Source organism: Phocoena sinus, chromosome 15 (assembly GCF_008692025.1).
Source record: "Phocoena sinus isolate mPhoSin1 chromosome 15, mPhoSin1.pri, whole genome shotgun sequence".
In the NCBI taxonomy this organism is placed as follows: domain Eukaryota; kingdom Metazoa; phylum Chordata; class Mammalia; order Artiodactyla; family Phocoenidae; genus Phocoena; species Phocoena sinus.
In genome coordinates this window covers 73,237,578-73,256,108 of record NC_045777.1, presented here as the reverse complement: position 1 = coordinate 73,256,108, position 18,531 = coordinate 73,237,578, and the positions used below count along the sequence as shown (strand labels likewise).

Sequence of the window (18,531 nt, the reverse complement as noted above, 5' to 3'; positions counted from 1 at the left end):
TCATCTGTAAAATGGTGATAAAAGTGCCTCACAGGACAGCTGTGAGAATTAAATAAACTGCATTTAGAACACTGCCTAGTACACAGTAAACATTATCCAAGTATTAACAATTATCTCTAATGCATGGCAATCCAAGTTCACCTCTTTGTGATATCCCTCTATTCCCCTTACATTCTTTGAAGTCTATACTGCTTCTGAAATCTCCATACCAAGAAACAATGGTCACATAAGAACCTGTATTTTATTTATTAAATTCATCTTGGTCAAAACTAACCAGTAGAACAAATTGTTTTTTACATAGTGGTAGCAGTTATTAACATTCACCAAATATGAATGTAAGCACTTAAAAGTATGGTGGTGATGGAAAGAAGGCTAGCAGAGAGTAAAGTACAGATCAGAACACAGAATATGGTAGTTTTATGTGTAAAAAATGGGGAGACTAATATGGTCATATTTATGCTTGTATATGCATAAAATGGCTCTGTAAAGTTTCATGTCTGCTTAAGGAAAGGGAGAACTACATGTCTGGGGGCAGGGTTCTGAAGGGGACGGTTCACTATATATGCTTTAGTATCTTTCAAACTTGAAGCAGTGAATATATTACCTATATAAGAATTTAATTGTAAAAATGGAGGAGGGTGGGGTAGTGGTCCCTCTAAACAAGTACTCTGGAAGCCAGGCTTCCAGTCCCAATCTGCCACTGTGTTACCTTGCACAAGTCATTTAACCTGAGTCTAGCTGAACTAAGCAAGGGGCAGCACAGATTCCTAGGTTCTATTCTAATTCTAAAAATGTGTCTCAAAGAGGGGGATAGTAAACAGATGGTACTATTTTTAAGACATGAGAGGGGTACTAGTCCAACATTTTGCGAAATAAGGCAACTTTTTGAGGACTTGAATTGTCAAGCCTCTCCATCTTTCAAAATCATTTTTTTCTTACATAAAAGCTCTTCTTAGAAGGGGTCTAATGCAACGTATAGGAAATACCTATAAAGAATATTCTACACATTATTTTGTGTCTCTTGCCACACTTTTGTAGTTGTTTTAAATGGATTTTAAGTCTTTATACTATGCCATGGAGTGAGCAATAAAGTACTCTAAAACAATTTACATTTAAAATACATAAATGACTACACCTAAGACAAGTAACTTGTACTATTTAAAGGCGTTTATGATCAGACATTGCAAAAAAATAATCATACCACCTCCAGTCAATAACAGCTGTAACTAATGGAGTACATACTTTATTTCAAGTATCATCCATTTATTTATTCCATGTATCCTCCTTAATCCTACCCATTAATCTGGCAAAGTAGGTTTTAATATCCCCATTTAACCGAGAAGCAACTGTAGCTCCGTGAAGGTGAGTGACTAGCTCGAGGCCACAGTCTAACAAGTGGACGAGCTAGGAGTCCACCCAGAACCTTTGGATCTGAACTTAGTGCACTGGGCAGGGATTAGCAGGCAGGCTGGTGCAGACTTGCAACAAAGCTTTTAGTAATTTAAATAAAAATGAGGAAAAATGAGAAGAAAGTAAACTTTTTAATAAACCTAAGTGATTCAATTTAAAGATCTTTCATACTGAGATTCAGTTCTTTCTAATTATTTGAGTTAAAATATCCTTACTTACAATGAAATGACAGTGACAGTAGACAGTGGTATGGGTTACTGTTGCTGTTTTTATTGACTATAGCCAGCCAGCAGAACAAACTGGCACCTCTATTGCAGCCTCCCAATTTGGGGGGGAATACTTCTTTTGAAATCCAAAAATCTGGGAACTACTTCCTTAGACAATGATGCCTCCCAAAATAATAGAGGACTTACACACACACACACACATATAGCCCCCAAGATTCTCTCATTAATCTCTACTTTATTTGGATTAGAACTCTTAAGGATTAAGAAATGAGAATAAAGTGAGTTTCAGCAATCCAAAATCACATGAGTTAACGCTGGATTCTGGCAGAGAACCTTCCTCAGGATTTCATTGGTTAATTTTTCTCATGCTTTATCTTTAATTCTACTCAAACCTGGGCTCAAACTTTCTGTTCCTAAAATAGTCACACTTTGGGACTTTCCTGGCGGTCCAGTGGTTAAGACTCCACGCTTCGGGCTTCCCTGGTGGTGCAGTGGTTGAAAGTCCGCCTGCCGATGCAGGGGACGTGGGTTCGTGCCCTGGTCCAGGAAGATCCCACATGCCGCGGAGCCCGTGAGCCATGGCCGCTGAGCCTGCACGTCCGGAGCCTGTGCTCCGCGACAGGAGAGGCCACAACAGTGAGAGGCCCGCTTACGGCAAAAAAAAAAAAAAAAGAGAGAGAGACTCCACGCTTCCAATGGAGGGGGCGTGGGTTCGATCCCTGGTCAGGAAACTAAGATCTCACATGCCCCTGTGGCATGGCCAAAAATAATAAAAAAAATAATAATAATAAAATTTTTTAAATAAATAAAACAGTCACATTTTTTACTACTACTGCTAACTGGCAATCCATACTTAAGTCAAATAAAAAGAACTACAACTTGAGGTCTCCAATAATCTGCTTTTATTTAAAGCCTTTTTCACTTTGACAAAATAAAAACTTTTAATTATGTTTAGTCTACCTACTTCCAAAAGAAAACTGATCTATAAATTAGACTCAAGCCACTTTAATTTCCAAATTTCTGTATCTCCATCATATATATATAATATATATAGTTTATATATATATAATGTATATATGTATTGATATATATGGTTTTGCAAGCAGTTTATAAACAGGTTGGTCAAACTGTCTAAATTTCTTGAATTTTATTGTGTACACAGCAAATAAGCTATTTATTCCTCTTATTAGCATGTCTTATTTCTTACCTATCTTCCTTTAGTGAGCATCAAATTTAAAATATTCTATGTACACAGCTACACAATTAAACATTAGTGTCAGTCACAACATATTAAATTCACACTTAAAACTATAAAGAGATCCAGATATTTTTAGTCTTACACATATACTTTATATATAATCTCACTTGATGTTATTTATATTATCTTATGGTGCTTTATTAAACAGACATCAGAACACAAAAACCTGGACCTTGCAGGATACATAACTGAAAATATTTATAATCTATACTTATTACATGGTTCAAAAACACTCTTTTTTAAAGGAAAGCCAATATTAAGAACTTAAACATACAGTCTGGATAACATAAAGCACTCTTTCCAAGTCCAAATGTTAAAAGGTCTAGTTAAATTTATGATAGACTATAGTGTTTCCAAAAGCTAAAATTGGTAATAATTCTGCTTAAATTCCATATTAATCTAATATCAAAAGTTATTTTTATTTCTTTTTTCAAATACCTGAAATACACTGCTGCTTAGTCTTTTCATTATATATTTAGTTAGCTAACTTTGGGTGCAAGGTACTTTAAATATAAAAGTCCTTTCCAATGGATAGTGAAAATAATATTAAAATGTTTGTATAAAATACACTCAGTGATTCTCAAAGGATATCTGAGAGTCTATTAGGTCTATTAACTTGGTTCAAAATACCCAACAACAAATGTGAGGTTTTGTCACATTGACATATTTTAACTGTTAACTGGTATCTACATTTTAAACACATTATGTCTAATGTAGCAATAATGATGACTATTTTTCCACTAAAAAGCTACAGGATTTTGGTTTAAGGGCAAATGAGAAAGAGTACGTGGCTCACCAAGAAGGGTGTCAAAGTGGAAAAGATCAGCAGTCTGAAATTTGTAAATAGTAACAAGACAAACTCCAGTGCTAGGTCGTTCATGTAATCACCAATATGTAGGTCAAAATAAACTAGTGAGCTATACATTACTGTCTACGTAGTAATTTACAGATCAATATGAGAGGAAGAAACTGCTCAAATATGACTACTGTTAACAAACTCAAAATATTAGGCACAGTAATGTCTCTATTAAAATTATAACTTATCAATTGTGAAATAATTTCTTTCACTATTTCTACTTTTAAAAAATGAACCCTCCTCAATTAAAAAAAAAAGAGCAGCCACTTTTAAGATGTAAATTCCTCTTTTTTTCAAAGTAACTTACCCAGAAAAATCTAATGCAGAAGATAAAGTGTAACAGATAAATCGACTACAACATTTTTAAAAACCTAAAAGTATCAGTAAAACAAACCAATCCCTCCAGTTTAGCAATGCGTGTATTTTTAAGCTTCGGTGGGTATACCATTATAATAACCAACAACGTTTAAAAGGCACCCTAATGCCCCAAACATCATCATTACACATGACATACTCGTATTTTACTCAAATTATGCTTAGACCAGATCCAAACTCAGGCCATTCCCCCCTCGCGGGCACACTAGATACGAGGGGGAATCCAAGAAATCAGATATGTTAAGTGCAGGTATCTCCTTCCAGAGTAGGGTCAAATTCTTGTTTGCCCGCAAATGTCACTGTCTCAAGAAGTCTGCAAATTCTCATTAGCGCTACAGAGTACAAAGAGGCCTGACCACGGAAACACCTGTCCTAGCTCCGGGAAGACAGTGGGAAATGCAAACCCCGAGCCCACGCCGGCCGTACAGCCTTGGGCAGCAGCAGCGACCCCAGACGAGGGGTGGACACTGACCTCATGGCTCCCTCGGGCAGGCTCCCACACCCCCGACTCGCCTCCCCGGTCAAGAACCACTAAATCTGTCAAGCCGGCCGGGACCCACCCTCCGCGAACCCCGCTTGCTCCTTCCGAGCCCGGCCCCAGCCTGCCCAACTGCCCCCGGTCCGCTCCGGCCTCGCGGCTGCACTCTGCCACCTCATCCCTCCTTGCCGGTCTCGCGGCCCCGCCACCTCAGCCTCGGCGGCCTGCACTCGGGCCGCCCCACCCCGGCCGCCGCCCCCCGGCCCCAGCCAAGGCTCCCGGCCAGGCTCACGGCGCCGTCGGTCCCTTCGCGGCCCGATCCCCGCCGCCCCCCAGGCCCGAGCTCCCGCCGCGCGCTCCCCACCCCCAGCCTCCGCCCTCGCCCCGCTCGGCCGCTCCCGGCCCGCTCCCCCTAGCCGGGCTACCTGGAGGCAAGGGCGGCAGAGCACTTCACCCAGGGCCCCAGGTCGCAGAGGGCCCGGTGCTCGGGGTCCCGCTCCTTCTCCCGCTCCACGTGGTAGGCGTAGATGGAGAGCAGGATCCCGGCGGCGCACACTGCATACCGGGCCACCCGCTCCCAACGCGGCACCGACACTCTCAGCAGGACGGGCGCCGCCATCTTCCCCCCTCCGCCGCCGCCGCCGCCGCCTCCTTCGCCGCCGCCGCCGCCGCCGCCTCCCTCCGCCTCCACCTCAGCCGCCGCCGCCCGTCGGGGCCCGACCCAGCCGCCGCCGCTACCGTTACCGCCTCCGCCGCCGCCGCCACCGCCGCCGCCGCCACCGCCGCGCCCCATTGGCTCGACCGCCTCCTCCGGGCCCCGCCCCCACAGGCGCGCGGCCCAACCGCCCCAAAAGGAGAGATCCTGGCGGGGCGGGGAAGGCGCGCGCGGGCGCGGAGTGGGGAACGGAGTGCGCAACCGGCCGGGAGGCCGGCCGGGGGGCGGAGCCGGAGGCAGTGCGGCGCGCGCAGCGGGCGGGGCCGAAGGAGGGGCGGGGCCATGGGAAGGGAAGGGCGGGGCTCTGGGAGGGGAGGGAGGGGAGCGGAGGGGACGGGAGGGGAGGGCAGCGGAGGGGACGGGAGGGGAGCGGAGCGGAGCGGTGGCGCGGGCAGGCCCTAGGGTACCCGGTGAAAGGAATAAATTTCAAAGATACCACCGTGTGTGACTGGATAAGCCCTTGGCCCCACCTCCTGCGGGTGGTAATCAATTGCCATACTTTCTGCCTTTTTTTTTGTCATTATCACTTGATATTTTCTGACCCAAACCAAATTAGCCTTGGCCATTTCCCAGAGCTCCAGAGCCAAGCTCCAGAGCCACGTTTACATTACCTGATCTTCCCCAGTACCACCTCCAGTCACTTTGTGTTCAACAAGTGCAAACTTAACTATTTTTAAAACATTATTTCTGAATGCCTTGCTTCCCTGTAAGCTGAATTTGAGATGGCTTAACATAATTCGTGTAATATAGTAAAGTATAAAAATGAACTAAAAAATCAGGACTAAGAAAAAGACAAATCAAAGTAAAAGACCAGGGGCTTCCCAGGTGGTGCAGTGGTTGGAAATCCGCCTGCTAATGCAGGGGACATGGGTTCGAGTCCTAGTCCGCGAAGATCCCACATGTTGCGGAGCAACTAAGCCCGTGCGCCACAACTACTGACCCTGCGCTCTAGAACCCGCGAGCCACAACTACTGAGCCCACGTGCCACAACTACTGAAGCCCGCATGCCTGGAGCCCATGCTCCGCAACGAGAAGCCACCCCAATCAGAAGCCCGCACACCGCAACAGAGTAGCCCGCCGCAACTAGAGAAAGCCCGCGTGCAGCAATGAAGACCCAACACAGCAAAACATTTTAAAAATTATAATAAATAAATAAAAGACCAGGAGTAAGAACACAGACAAGGGACTTTGCTGGTGGCACAGTGGTTAAGAATCCGCCTGCCACTGCAGGGGACACAGGTTCGATCCCTAGTCTGGGAAGATCCCACATGCAGCGGAGCAACTAAGCCCGTGCACCGCAACTATTGAGCCTGTGCTCTAGAGCAGGCGAGCCACAACTATTGAAGCCTGCGTGCCTAGAGCCGGTGCTCCACAACAAGGGAAGCCACAGCAGTGAGAAGACTGCATACCGCAACGAAGAGTAGCCCCCACTCACTGCAACTAGAGAAAGTCCACGTGCAACAACAAAGACCCAACGCAGCCAAAAATGAATGAATGAATAAATAAATAAATAAAATGCCTTAATGGCTCAGACCAATTAAAAAAAAAAAAAGAATCCGTCTTGCAAAAAAAGAATCCTTCTTGCAATGCAGGGGACTTTGGTTCATCCCAGTGGGGGAACTAAGATCCCACATGCAGTGGGGCAACTAAGCCCACACACCACAACCACTGAGCCCGCGCTCCTCAACTACAGAGCCCAAGCGCTCTGGAGCCCACACACCACAACCAGAGAAGCCCGCATGCCACAACTAGAGAGAAGCCTGTGCACGCACTGCAATGAAGCGAAGAGCCCACCCTCCACAGCAAAAGATCCCGCATGCTGCAACTAAGACCCGACAGCAGTGAAAAATAAATTAATTAATTAATTTTAAAAAAAAGAACACAGACAAGCAGGCCATAGAGTATCACATAATTATTAAAACCGAGCCATAAATTTGGCTCTGAGCTTCCTGGTGGCCAAAACTAAAAGAAAAATACATGTATGTTATTCTCACTGTCTCTAAGAAGAAACACACTGTTTTTGGAGATTGCTAGATTTTTCCTGGTTGCCGCTGGCCAAGAGATTTCAGTTTTATATAGTGATTTTGAGTAATTGATGTCCTATTATTTATGTATTGTTGGGTAACAAATTACCCCAAACTTGCAGCTTAAAACAACAACAACAAAAATCTCTTATTTTCTCATAGTTTCTGTGGGTCAGGAATCTGGGTGTTATTTAGCTGGGTCCCCTGGATCAGGGTCTCTCACAGGATGCAGTCAAGATGTTGGCTGGGGCTACAGGCATCTCAAGGCTGGAGAATCCTCTTTCAAGCTCACTCACAGGGCAGTTGGCAGGCCTCACGTCCTCTCCGGCTGTTGGCTGGATCCATCAGTTCCTGGCCACTTGTACCTCTCCATAAGAAGCTGCTACGTTCCCTTAAAGCAAAGGATAAGAGAGAGTGAGGGAAATGGAAGTCACAGTCTTTTCTGTAACCTAATCTCAGAAGAAACTGCCCATCACTTTTACATATTCTGTTACTTAGAAGCTAGTCCACAACCTAAGTGTCCATGGATGGATGAATGGATAAAGGAAATGTGGTATGTACCCACAATGGAATATTATTCAGCCACAAAAAAGAAGGAAATCCTACCATTTGAGACAACAAGGACAAACCTTGAGGGCATTATGACAAATGAAATAAATCAGACAGAGAAAGACAAATACTGTTGACCCTTGAACAAGGCAGGGGTTAGGGGCACCAGCCCCCTGTGGAGTCGAAAATCCAAATATAACTTTACAGTCAGCCCTCCATATCCGAGGTTTCACAGCCACAGATTCAACCAAGGGTCATGTATTACTGTCCTATGTGTGTATTGAAAAAAATCCACATATAAGTGGACCTGTGCAGTTCAAGCCTGTGTTGTTCAAGGGTCAAGTGTACTATACAATCTCACATGTGGAATCTAAAAAAGCTGAAATCATAGAAACAGAATTGTTTGGTGGTTGGCAGGGGCTGGCAGGTGGGGAAAACGGAGAGATGTTGGTCAAAGGGCACAAACTTCCAATTATTAGATAAATAAATTCTGGAGATCTAATGTACACTATGGTATCTATAGTTAATAATATTGTACATGTGAAAGTTGCTAAGAGAGTTGCTAAATCTTACATGTTCTCATTCCCTCCCTCCAGGCCAAAAATAAAAAACGGTAGTTATGTGAGGTGATGGGTGTGTTAACTGATCTTATTGTGGTAATCATTTCACTATATATGTATATCAAATCATGTTGTACATCTTAAACTTTCACAATGTTATATGTCAATTATATCTCAATAAAACTGGAGGAGAAAAAGAAGCTAGTCCCTAGGTCCAGTCTACACTGAAAGGGAGGGGATTACACAAAGGCATGAATACCAGAAGGGGAATCACTGGGATCATCTTTTTTCTTTTAAGAATTTTTTTTTTTTATGGTTGCGTTGGGTCTTCATTCCTAGATGTGGCAGCGGGGGCTACTCTTCGTTGCAGGGCTCGGGCTTATTGCAGTGGCTTCTCTTGCTGTGGAGCACAGGTTCTAGGCACATGGGCTTCAATAGTTGCAGCATGCGGGCTCAGTAATTGCAGCACGTGGGCCCTAGAGGGCATGGGCTTCAGTAGTTGTGGCTCGTGGGCTCTAGAGCACAGGCTCAGTAGTTGTGGCGCACGGGCTTAGTTGCTCCGCAGCATGTGGGATCTTCCTGGACCAGGGATCGTGTGTCCCCTGCATTGGCAGGTGGATTCTTAACCACTGCACCACCAGGGAAGCCCTCATTGGGATCATCTTAAAGCCTGTCTACCACTGTCCTCAAAAAGATCGACTCTCTAACGCTCTGGTGGTTTCCATACTTCTGAGTGGACTCATTCTCCTGTAGTCCCCTCCTTCTGGATTCCTTTACTGACTTGATAAGATCTATTGATTATCTGACTTCTTTTACTCATCATTATGTCTGTGAGGGTTTATCTATGTTATTGTACACAGCTGTGTAATAGTCCACTATATAACTAACCACAATTTTATTTATCCAGTCTGTCCACTGTTTATGGACATTTGGCCAGTTGTTAGCTATTTTGAATAAAGCTGCTGTGAACATTCTGTAAACGTCTTTCGGTGGCTGTATGCAGTCATGTCTGCTGGGAATACATCCAGGGGCAGAACTAGAGTCAGACAGTATTAGTTATACTGCCTCAGTCAATTTAGGTCCTCCAAGGAGAAGATGCCAAAGTGAAATCAGAAGTGTAAGAGATTGACAGGGGGCAATTCCTGTGAAGGATAAAGGAGACAGGGAACAAGAACAGGCATGGAGAGCCTCCAGATCACAAAGCAGGTCTGACCACTATGAAAGCTCTGCAGTCTCAGCCAGGCTGACAGGGAGCAAGGCAGGAGTAACCCCCTATCTAGTAGCCCTGCCAGGCACAGTCATGGGCTGGGAGCAGCCTGGGGAGAGCATGGCCTCAGCATGAATGTTGTGATCCATCCAAAGGTGTAGCCAGCCACTGGAGGCTACTGGCCAGCTAGCCTCTTTGCAGCAGACTCTCTTGAAGGGAGACTGACTGGTGTACCACCAGGGCCACCACACTACCAAACAGTCTTCCAAAGGAGTTGTACCAATTTAAGCTCCCATTAGCAAAGTATGAGAGTTCTGGGTACCCCACATCCTCACCAATCCTTGGCAAGGTCAGTGCTTTCCGTTTTAGAAAATTTGGTAGCTCTCTAGAGGGATCGTGGTGGTTTTAAAATTGCCTTTCCCTGAAGACCAACGAATCTGAGCTCCTTTCATATGCTTTTTGACTACTTAGATGTTCTCTTTTGTGAAGTGCCTACTTAAGCCTTTTTCGCACTTTAAAAAATGGGTCGTCTTTTTCTTATTGGTTTGTAGAAAGAAAGTCTTTATATATTCTGGATACAAATCTTTGTCAGTATATGTATTGCAGATATCCTCTATGCTTTTTTAAAAAAAATATTTATTTAGGCTGTGCCGGGTCCTAGCTGTGGCAGGCAGGATCTTCATTGCAGCATGCAGACTTAGTTGAAGCATGTGGACTCTTTAGTTGCAGTATGCGAACTCTTAGTTGTGGCAGGCATGCAGGACCTAGTTCCCCAACCAGGGATCAAACCCGGGCCCCCTGCATTGGGAGCGCAGTCTTCCCACTGGTCCACCAGGGAAGTCCCACCTTCTCCTATACTTTGGCTTGCTGTTTCCCCCTTTTTTTTTTAACTTTTTAATTTTTCTGTGACATTTATTCCTGGGCCATAAGTTTCTGTTTCTTCCATTTCTTCTGGGATATCTTTTTCTTCTGTGCAACGTCCTCTTCTGGTTTAGGAACAATCTGGTTTTTTTTAGTAAGGATCATCTCAGTGTGGCAGGGAGAGCTCATATATGGTTTGATCCGACCGTGAACTCTGTAAGTTCTATGTCGTATCTTGGGGGCTTTGTTCAGCTGGATGTTCTCAATGACCAGAGAATCTACATCTAAGCCCTTGAGTTCAGCATTAGTCTCTGCATTTTAGAGCCTGTGCAGTAAAAATTTAGCACTCTTTTTCGGTCACCGACCCTGCGTCCAGCCCCACTGTTTGGCCTGGGCACACCAACCAACTCCACCACTGTAACGATGGAATGGCACACATTGCTTCTTTAAAGTGACATCCTTCAGATACTTGGTGGCTTTTTGGATATGCATACCCTTAATGGCCTGGGCAGTTTCATGAATGTTCTTAAAGTGAACACAAAGATCTGAACTTCTTAATTTGCATGATTTTGTGGGGTTTTCTGGGTCAAGTGAATAGCACACCATTTTTAGAGGTCACCTCAGGCCGCTTACCAGAAAAAGTGCCCTTTCTCCTTCTTAATGGTGTTTTTTGCTGAACAACTGAAGAGACTTCTTTGAATTCCTCATATACATTCTACTACCTTCACCTTGGAGCTTTCAAACTCCTACTTAACCCACATTTTAGATACCGCTTTCTCCTTGAAGGCTTTCCCACTTCTATTGTACTAATCTGGCTCACTAGGCCAGGGATTCAAACCCCCTCAAGACTCTCTCTGTCCACTTCCTACCTCTGTGTCAGTTTTGTTCTCTCAGGCCAGTTTTTTGCCTATAGAAGGAAAAGTGGTCCCATAGTTCCTCCATTTGCATCTTTGTTTTCTCCTGCCTGTAAGGGACTGCCTCTCCTCCCTTAAATCCAATTTTTAAAATCCTGATGAAGAATTCAGGCAGCTCGACCAGCCTCAGGTCACTCATGAGCCCTGTAGCTAGAAAAGAAAGAGTGCTAGAGACAGCAGCCGCCCCCCAGACCTACAAGAGAGTCTATGCAAAACCAGTTCTCCTAAAAACAAGAAAGTGAGTTTCCCAGAAGCAGGAAGGGGTAGGTGGGTAGACCCAGCAGGAGGAAGCTGCTGTGGGAGGATGCTGGGGGAGATTGTCACTGTTGGGGGCTCACAGGGAACAGCCCTTGTCTCTGTCCAGAAGAAGCTCTTCTGCTCCGTAAAGCGGTTTATCAACCTTTCTGTAGTGCCAAGAGGCAGCTGAGGCCTTCTGTGCTTGGTGGGCACAACTCTGGGAGGTCACTTTGTGCCAATCCAAGAATGTGAACTTCAAAACTTGTACATAGGGAATTCCCTGGAAGTCCAGTGGTTAGGACTCTGAGCTTTCACTGCCGAGGGCCCTGGTTCCATCCCTGGTCGGGGAACTGAAATCCCGCAAGCCGCGCAGGGCGGCCAAAACAAACAAACAAAAAAAAAAAAACTTGTACATAGATGGAAACTTCATACATTGCTGGTAGCAATGTAAAATGGTGCAGCCCCTCAGAAAACAGGTTGGCAATTTCTCAAAATGTTAAACATAGTTACTCTATGGCCCAGCAATTCCACTCCTGGCTATATTCCCAAGAGAACTGAAAACATGCGTCCACACAAAAACTTGTACATGAGTGTTCATCATAGCATTATTCATAATAGTCAAAAATGCCCATCAACTGATAAATGAATAAACAAAATGTAGTATATGCATACAATGGAGTATTATTATTCAGCCATAAAAAGGAATGAAATGGGGAGTTCCCTGGTGGCCTAGTGATTAGGATTCTGGGCTTTCACTGCCATGGCCCCGGTTCAATCCCTGGTTGGGGAACTGAGATACCGCAAGCCACACAGCGTGGCAAAAAAAAAAGGAAGGAAATACTGATATATGCTATAACATGGATTAATCTTGAAAACATTATGCTAAATGAAAGAAGACAGACCCAAACATAAAAGGCTACGTATTATGTCATTACTTTAATTTATTTAATTGAAGTATAGTTGCTGTACAATATTAAATAAGTTACAGGTGTGCAATAGTGATTCACAATTTTTAAAGGTTATGCTCCATTTATAGTTATTATAAAATATTGGCTATATTCCCCCTGTTGTGCAATATATCCTTGAAGCTTATGTATGTAACACACCTTTTAAATGAAATCTAGAGTAGGCAAGTCCCTAGAGAGAGAAACTAGATTACTGGTAACCAGGAGCTGGGGTGATGGAAAATGTGGAGTGATTGCTAACGGGTATGGGGTTTCCTTTTGGGGTAATCTAACATTCTGGATCTAGACAGTGGTGGTGGAAGCACAACTCTATGAATATGCTAAAACCACTCTAAAAGGGTGAATTTTATGGTATGTGAATTACACCTCAATAAAACTTATTTTTTAGGGACTTCCCTGGCAGTCCACTGGTTAAGACTTCGCCTTCCAATGCAGGGGGTGCGGGTTCAGTCCCTGGTCAGAGAGCTTAGATCCCACATGCCTTGCAGCCAAAAAAACAAAAAACAAAAACAAAAAAAACCTGTTATTTTTAAAAATGTGTACATAGAGCTTCTGTGTGGTAATTGCTCACTTAATGTCTGTCTCTGCCAATTGCAGATTCCGTGAGGCCGGTGGCTGGGTCTTTTGTATTCTCAGCAGTTGGGGTAGTGCCTGGCACAATAACACGCGCTTAAGAATTATTTGGTGAATGGATGACTGAATGAATGATACCAGCTTAAATGCCACCTCATTCAGGAAACTCCTCCCCCTGTGCTCCCGAAGAGCACCCCCCCACCACCATTCTCTTTCACTGGAAGGACAGACTCAGGCTGGGAGGAGTCTCCACTCCAGTTTATCACCCCAACTTCCGGGGTCAGCTCCCTGGCCACATCCCCTCGGGCCACTGCCGCTGCAGCACTTCATTCCTGGGGCTGGGTTTAGGGTCCCTTTCATCAGCACCTGGAGATGTGCCTTTCTTCCTACTGAGCTCAGCTGTGTGTTTAAGCTTTTCTTCTTTCTTTTTTTTTAAGATCTCCTATTTATTTATTTATTTATTTTTAATTTTTGGCCTTGCCACGCAGCTTATGGGATTTTAGTTCCCCAACCAGGAATCCAACCCAGGCCCTCGGCAGAGTCCTAACCAGTGGACCATCAGGGAATCCCCTAAGCTTTTTTTCTTAGAAGGTTTTATCTCGTATTTCTGTATTTGTATTTGTGTATTTTCTGTGTTGGCTCAATCCATCATACCAGAACCAGAAATCCCAAGAGGCTTCTATAAGCTTGTTCATGACCCCAAACTTGCTTTGCTGGGTTAGAACACTGTATATTTTCTGTCCAAGTTTTGAGAAAGGTCACAGCAAGGATACAGCAGGACGCTGTACGTGTGGCAGTCGCTGGCTAGTCTCTTTTTTTTGGCCACACTACGCAACTTGTGGGATCTTAGTTCCTCGACCTGGGATCCAACCCGCACCCTCAGCAGTGAAAGCCCAGAGTCCTAACCACTGGACCGCCAGGGAATTCCCTAAAAATCTTTTTATAACAGAGTCTGTGACATCCCAAGCCTCCCAGTGTCCTTCGGGAAAATCCCACTCAAAGTAAATATCCTATTGAAAGGGGATGGATGTGTCATTTTTGCTTTCAAGCGATAATGGATTCTGATATCATTTCATTATTGTCAGCACAGATGAAATGCTCTTTTTATAACACTGGAGGAGGAGTGGACTAGTAAACATCCTATGTACATAGATGACCTGCCGACCCACCAGATGAAGAGGCCGTCCACTGAGCACACATCTACATACCAGGCACTGTGTTGGCTTCTGATATGTTATATTTAAATTTCATAAGCTCTGTACAAGGTAGGTGTCATTATCTCCAGTTTCCATGGGAGAAAAGTAAGCCTCACAGGGCTAAGTACCTGGCCCAATTACTGTAAGAGGTAGAGCTTCAATTAGTACCCAGGCCAATCTGGTTTGTGTTCCCCATCTTTCCACCAGCCTGTGTGGCTTCTCTCTGAGAAGGCATCTCTCAATTTGACATGGATGCTCTGTTTGTTCCCAGATGTATGAATGGATTCTTCACCAACCCTCCCCTTCCATTCTACTCTATGCATGTAACCAAGTTCCAAGGTCTTTCCCTGTTCCTGTCTCAGTGTAAAAACCAATATATCCCTGTGGTCTGTGGTAGGCTGGACCCAGGGTTAAATGCTGACGTCTGCTGAAATTCCATCTGCTCACTGCCATCCCAGATACCACGCTGGGGCAGCCTGAGGCTCCACTGAGATCATTTCCTCCCAAGATCCATGAATCTCAGCATGGCCACCCTGACCACCCAGCCTAAACTTGGTCCCAGAGCTCCAGTAGGAACCCTGAAGCTGGTGACGTTCCCCACCAGGCCCTCACCCCTGCCATCCTGTTCTCAAGATATTTACCTGTATTTAATTCCAACAAAAACCTTTGATGTAGGAATTATTGTTTTCTATGTTTTACAGATAAGGAAATTGAGGCTCAGAGAGGTTAAGTAAACTGCCAAAAATCACACAGCTAATAAGTTGTAGAACTGGGATTCAAGCTCCAGCAGGCTGGCTTCCTGATCTATGCTCTTAGCTTCTGTGCTAAGAGCTAATACACACAGAGAATTTAGATTTCTTTTTCCTTAGCATTTACCACCATATAACATAATATATATTAATTTTTTTAAAATCTCTTTTATGTCTGTCTCTCCCACTAGAACGTAAGCCCCCCAAAGGCAGAGATCTTTGTCTGCTTTGTTAGCTACTGTATCAGCATCTAGAACAGGACCTGATCACAGAGTAGGTACCCAGTAAGTACATTTTAAATGAATGAATGAGCACTGAAAAAATGTTAGCTATCAGTATCTTTGCACAAATAATAAGCCCACAGCAAATATCTTTTTCCAAATAAAAGAGGAATTCTCCCCCCAGAGACTACTTTTTCCACCACCCGGTAACAAAAGGCAAAAACTCAAGAAAGCCTTTATAATAGAATTTGACCTCTCCGCCTTCAGCACAACTCTCTCTCAAGTCCTCTGCTTTCCTGAGGATGTCCGTGTCCTTGTGAATGGCCATGCCACTCTCCTGACTCATTGTCCCATATCTTCCTCAACTCTGATGACCTTTGCTTCCATTCTACTTCAGCTGCCCACAGGAGTGGTCCTTGTGATCCTTTTGAATGGCCAGATTTCTGAACTCTTAAACACCTATACTCTGCTCTTTGTTCTTCCGTATTATAGCAGATTGCATTTTCCAAGATGGCAGCAATAAGATCTCCCATCCTACGTACTCTTCTTCACTGTGATATTGGCCCTGCTCCCATCCAGAGTCTGGGGCTATGTTCCTTCCCCTTAAATCTGAGAGTCTGACTGTGGCAGAAATGATGCTCTGTGCCTTTTGAGGTCAGATCATAAACCATTCCTCCATGGTCTTCTTGGGGTGCTTGCTTGTTGAAGCCAGCCACCATGCTGTGAGGAGCCCCAGGACACATGGAGAGGCTGCATTTAGGTCTTTGAGCCAACAGCTGCAGGTCTTAACTGACAGCCAACATCAGTCGCCAGACATGGGACTAAAGAAGCCTTTAAGATAACTCCAGACTCAGCCACAGCAACAGTATCAGAGACCCAAGTGCAAACCACCTAGAGGAACCCAGTCAACTCCCAGAACCATGAAAAAAAAAGATTATTGTTTTAAGCCTCTAAAGTTTTGGGTTTGTACATTATGAAGTAAGAGTAATTGAAACACCCTTCTTTCCTTCTACTCTCTCCCTAGAGGCCTGCTGTGTCCTAATCAACGTTTTCCCCATTGTCCCAGCAGGAGACAGGTTGGGACATCTCCCTGATCTTCATGTCTATTTCAAGGCCATTTTTCGTTCTGCTTGGTTAACCTAAATGTCTCTCTTTTCTCCCGCAGTCTTATCACCTTAAATACTCAATCTACGTGACGGTAGCAAGCCCTGACTTTGCAGGGTTCCCTCCCTAAGAATTTCTGAGATTCTCCGAGGAGGGTCATATGCCACCCATAAAGAGATGAGTTAATTTGTCCATGGTCCACACTCCAGCCAGCAGTGAAGCCACATACAAGCTGCACCTGGCCCTCCCTGCACAGCACACTATCTCTTCTTGCATATATTTTCTACACTATATGAGGATGAGAACACTTTTGAGCTAACCGATGTGCGTGCTTTCTGTTTAAAGGAAGACAATAAATAACCCCTGCCAACTTGCTGAATTCCTAGTGGGAGTGAAACCCAACCCCCCTAAAAGTGAGTTCCCTTATGGAGTCTATGATTAATCTCTCTCCAAAACTTTATTCCCTTTCTTGTCCCCTCTGACCTCAATCCTCTGCTAACTGAACACTCATCAGAGTCAGATGACAAGAATGGCTATTGTCAGTAACATCATTAATGTGCTAAAATTGTTATTATAGATATCATCTTAATGTACGAACCCAGGCTGTTTCTCCACAGCAAGATGAGCTAACAGGCCCCAAGCCATGGACCACCTGGCCAGCGAATCATACACCAGATACATCCTGACTCCCAAAACTATGATTAAGAAATGTCACAGAAAGCAACCAACTCAGCTAGGTTTATTTGTGAAACAAGGAAATAAAGGCTTACTTCTCTTAAAAGAGAAAGAGAGAGAGAGAGGAAGAAAGAAAGAAAGAAAAAGGAAGAAATGTCACAGAAAATTGGTGTAGCCACTAAGGAAAACAGCATGGAGTTTCCTTAAAAAACTAAAAATAGAGTTACCATATGATCCAGCAATCCCACTCCTGGGCATATATCCAGAAACAATGAAAACTCTAATTCAAAAAGATACATGCACACCAATGTTCATAGCAGCACTATTTACTACAGCCAAGACATGGAAACAACCCAAGTGCCCATCAACAGATGATTGGTTTAAGATGTGATACACACACACACACACACACACACACACACACACACACAGGAATATTACTCAGGCATAAAAAGAATGAAACACTGCCATTTGCAGCAATGTGATAGACAGAGAATATCATACTAAGTGAAGTAAGTCAGACAAAGACAAATATTATATGATATCACTTATATGTGGAATCTAAAAAATAATACAAATGAATCTATATACAAAAAGAAACAGACTCACAGAAATAGAAAACAAACGTATGGTTTCCAAAGGGGAAAGTGAGGGAGGGAGGGATAAATTAGGAGTATGGGATTAAGAGATATAAACTACTATATATAAAATAGATAAGTAACAAGGATTTACTGTATAGCACAGGGAACTATATTCAATATCTTGTAATAACCTATAACAGAAAATAATATGAAAAAATATATATATAACTGAATCGCTTTGCTGTACACCTAAAACTAACACAATATTGTCAATCAAATATACGTACTTCAATTTTTAAAATGTCACAAGATGATGACTAATCTCAGCCTTTTTGTTCTTCCCCTTTAAAAAATCCCCAAACTCAAAGCCCAGGTTGGAGTGGATCTGAGGCTTGTCTCCCACTCCCTTGCTTGGTGCCCTGTAATTGCAGTAATTCCGTACTTTGCTGCTAACTTCTGCTGGCAGTTTGGCTTTCTGCACCGCAGACACATAAGCCCTTTGCTCGGTTTCAGGATCAGGTGTTAAAAACATGTATCTGTATAACTGATTCACTTTGTTATAAAGCAGAAACTAACACACCAAAAAAAAAAAAAACAAAAAGCCTTCAAATATAACTCCTATGAATGTTTATCCTTTGTTTATTTTAAAACTTCCTAATTAGAGGCTTTCCAAGATACTCTGTGAACTCCTCAACAATTCAGAGGAAGCCCAAGAATAAATTATTCAAAAATCATTAACAAAAGGCTTTACCTTCTCTCATAATTTAGTTGGCAGTCCTTTCTTGCTGGTATAGAA

At 43.7% G+C, this 18,531-nt stretch overlaps 1 protein-coding gene and 1 pseudogene across 1 annotated transcript in view; both read right to left on the bottom strand.

Moving 5' to 3' along the window:
- VKORC1L1 (vitamin K epoxide reductase complex subunit 1 like 1) overlaps positions 1-5,363 on the bottom strand; it is a 61,654-nt gene extending 56,291 nt beyond the window's left edge. Inside the window, exon 1 of the mRNA XM_032604475.1 lies at positions 5,030-5,363. Coding sequence (XP_032460366.1) covers positions 5,030-5,223 — 194 coding nt within the window. The 5' untranslated portion in view covers positions 5,224-5,363. The remainder of the gene's footprint in view (positions 1-5,029) is intronic.
- Positions 5,364-10,571: 5,208 nt separating this feature from the next.
- LOC116740592 lies at positions 10,572-11,126 on the bottom strand (annotated as a pseudogene).
- Positions 11,127-18,531: the final 7,405 nt, after the last annotated feature.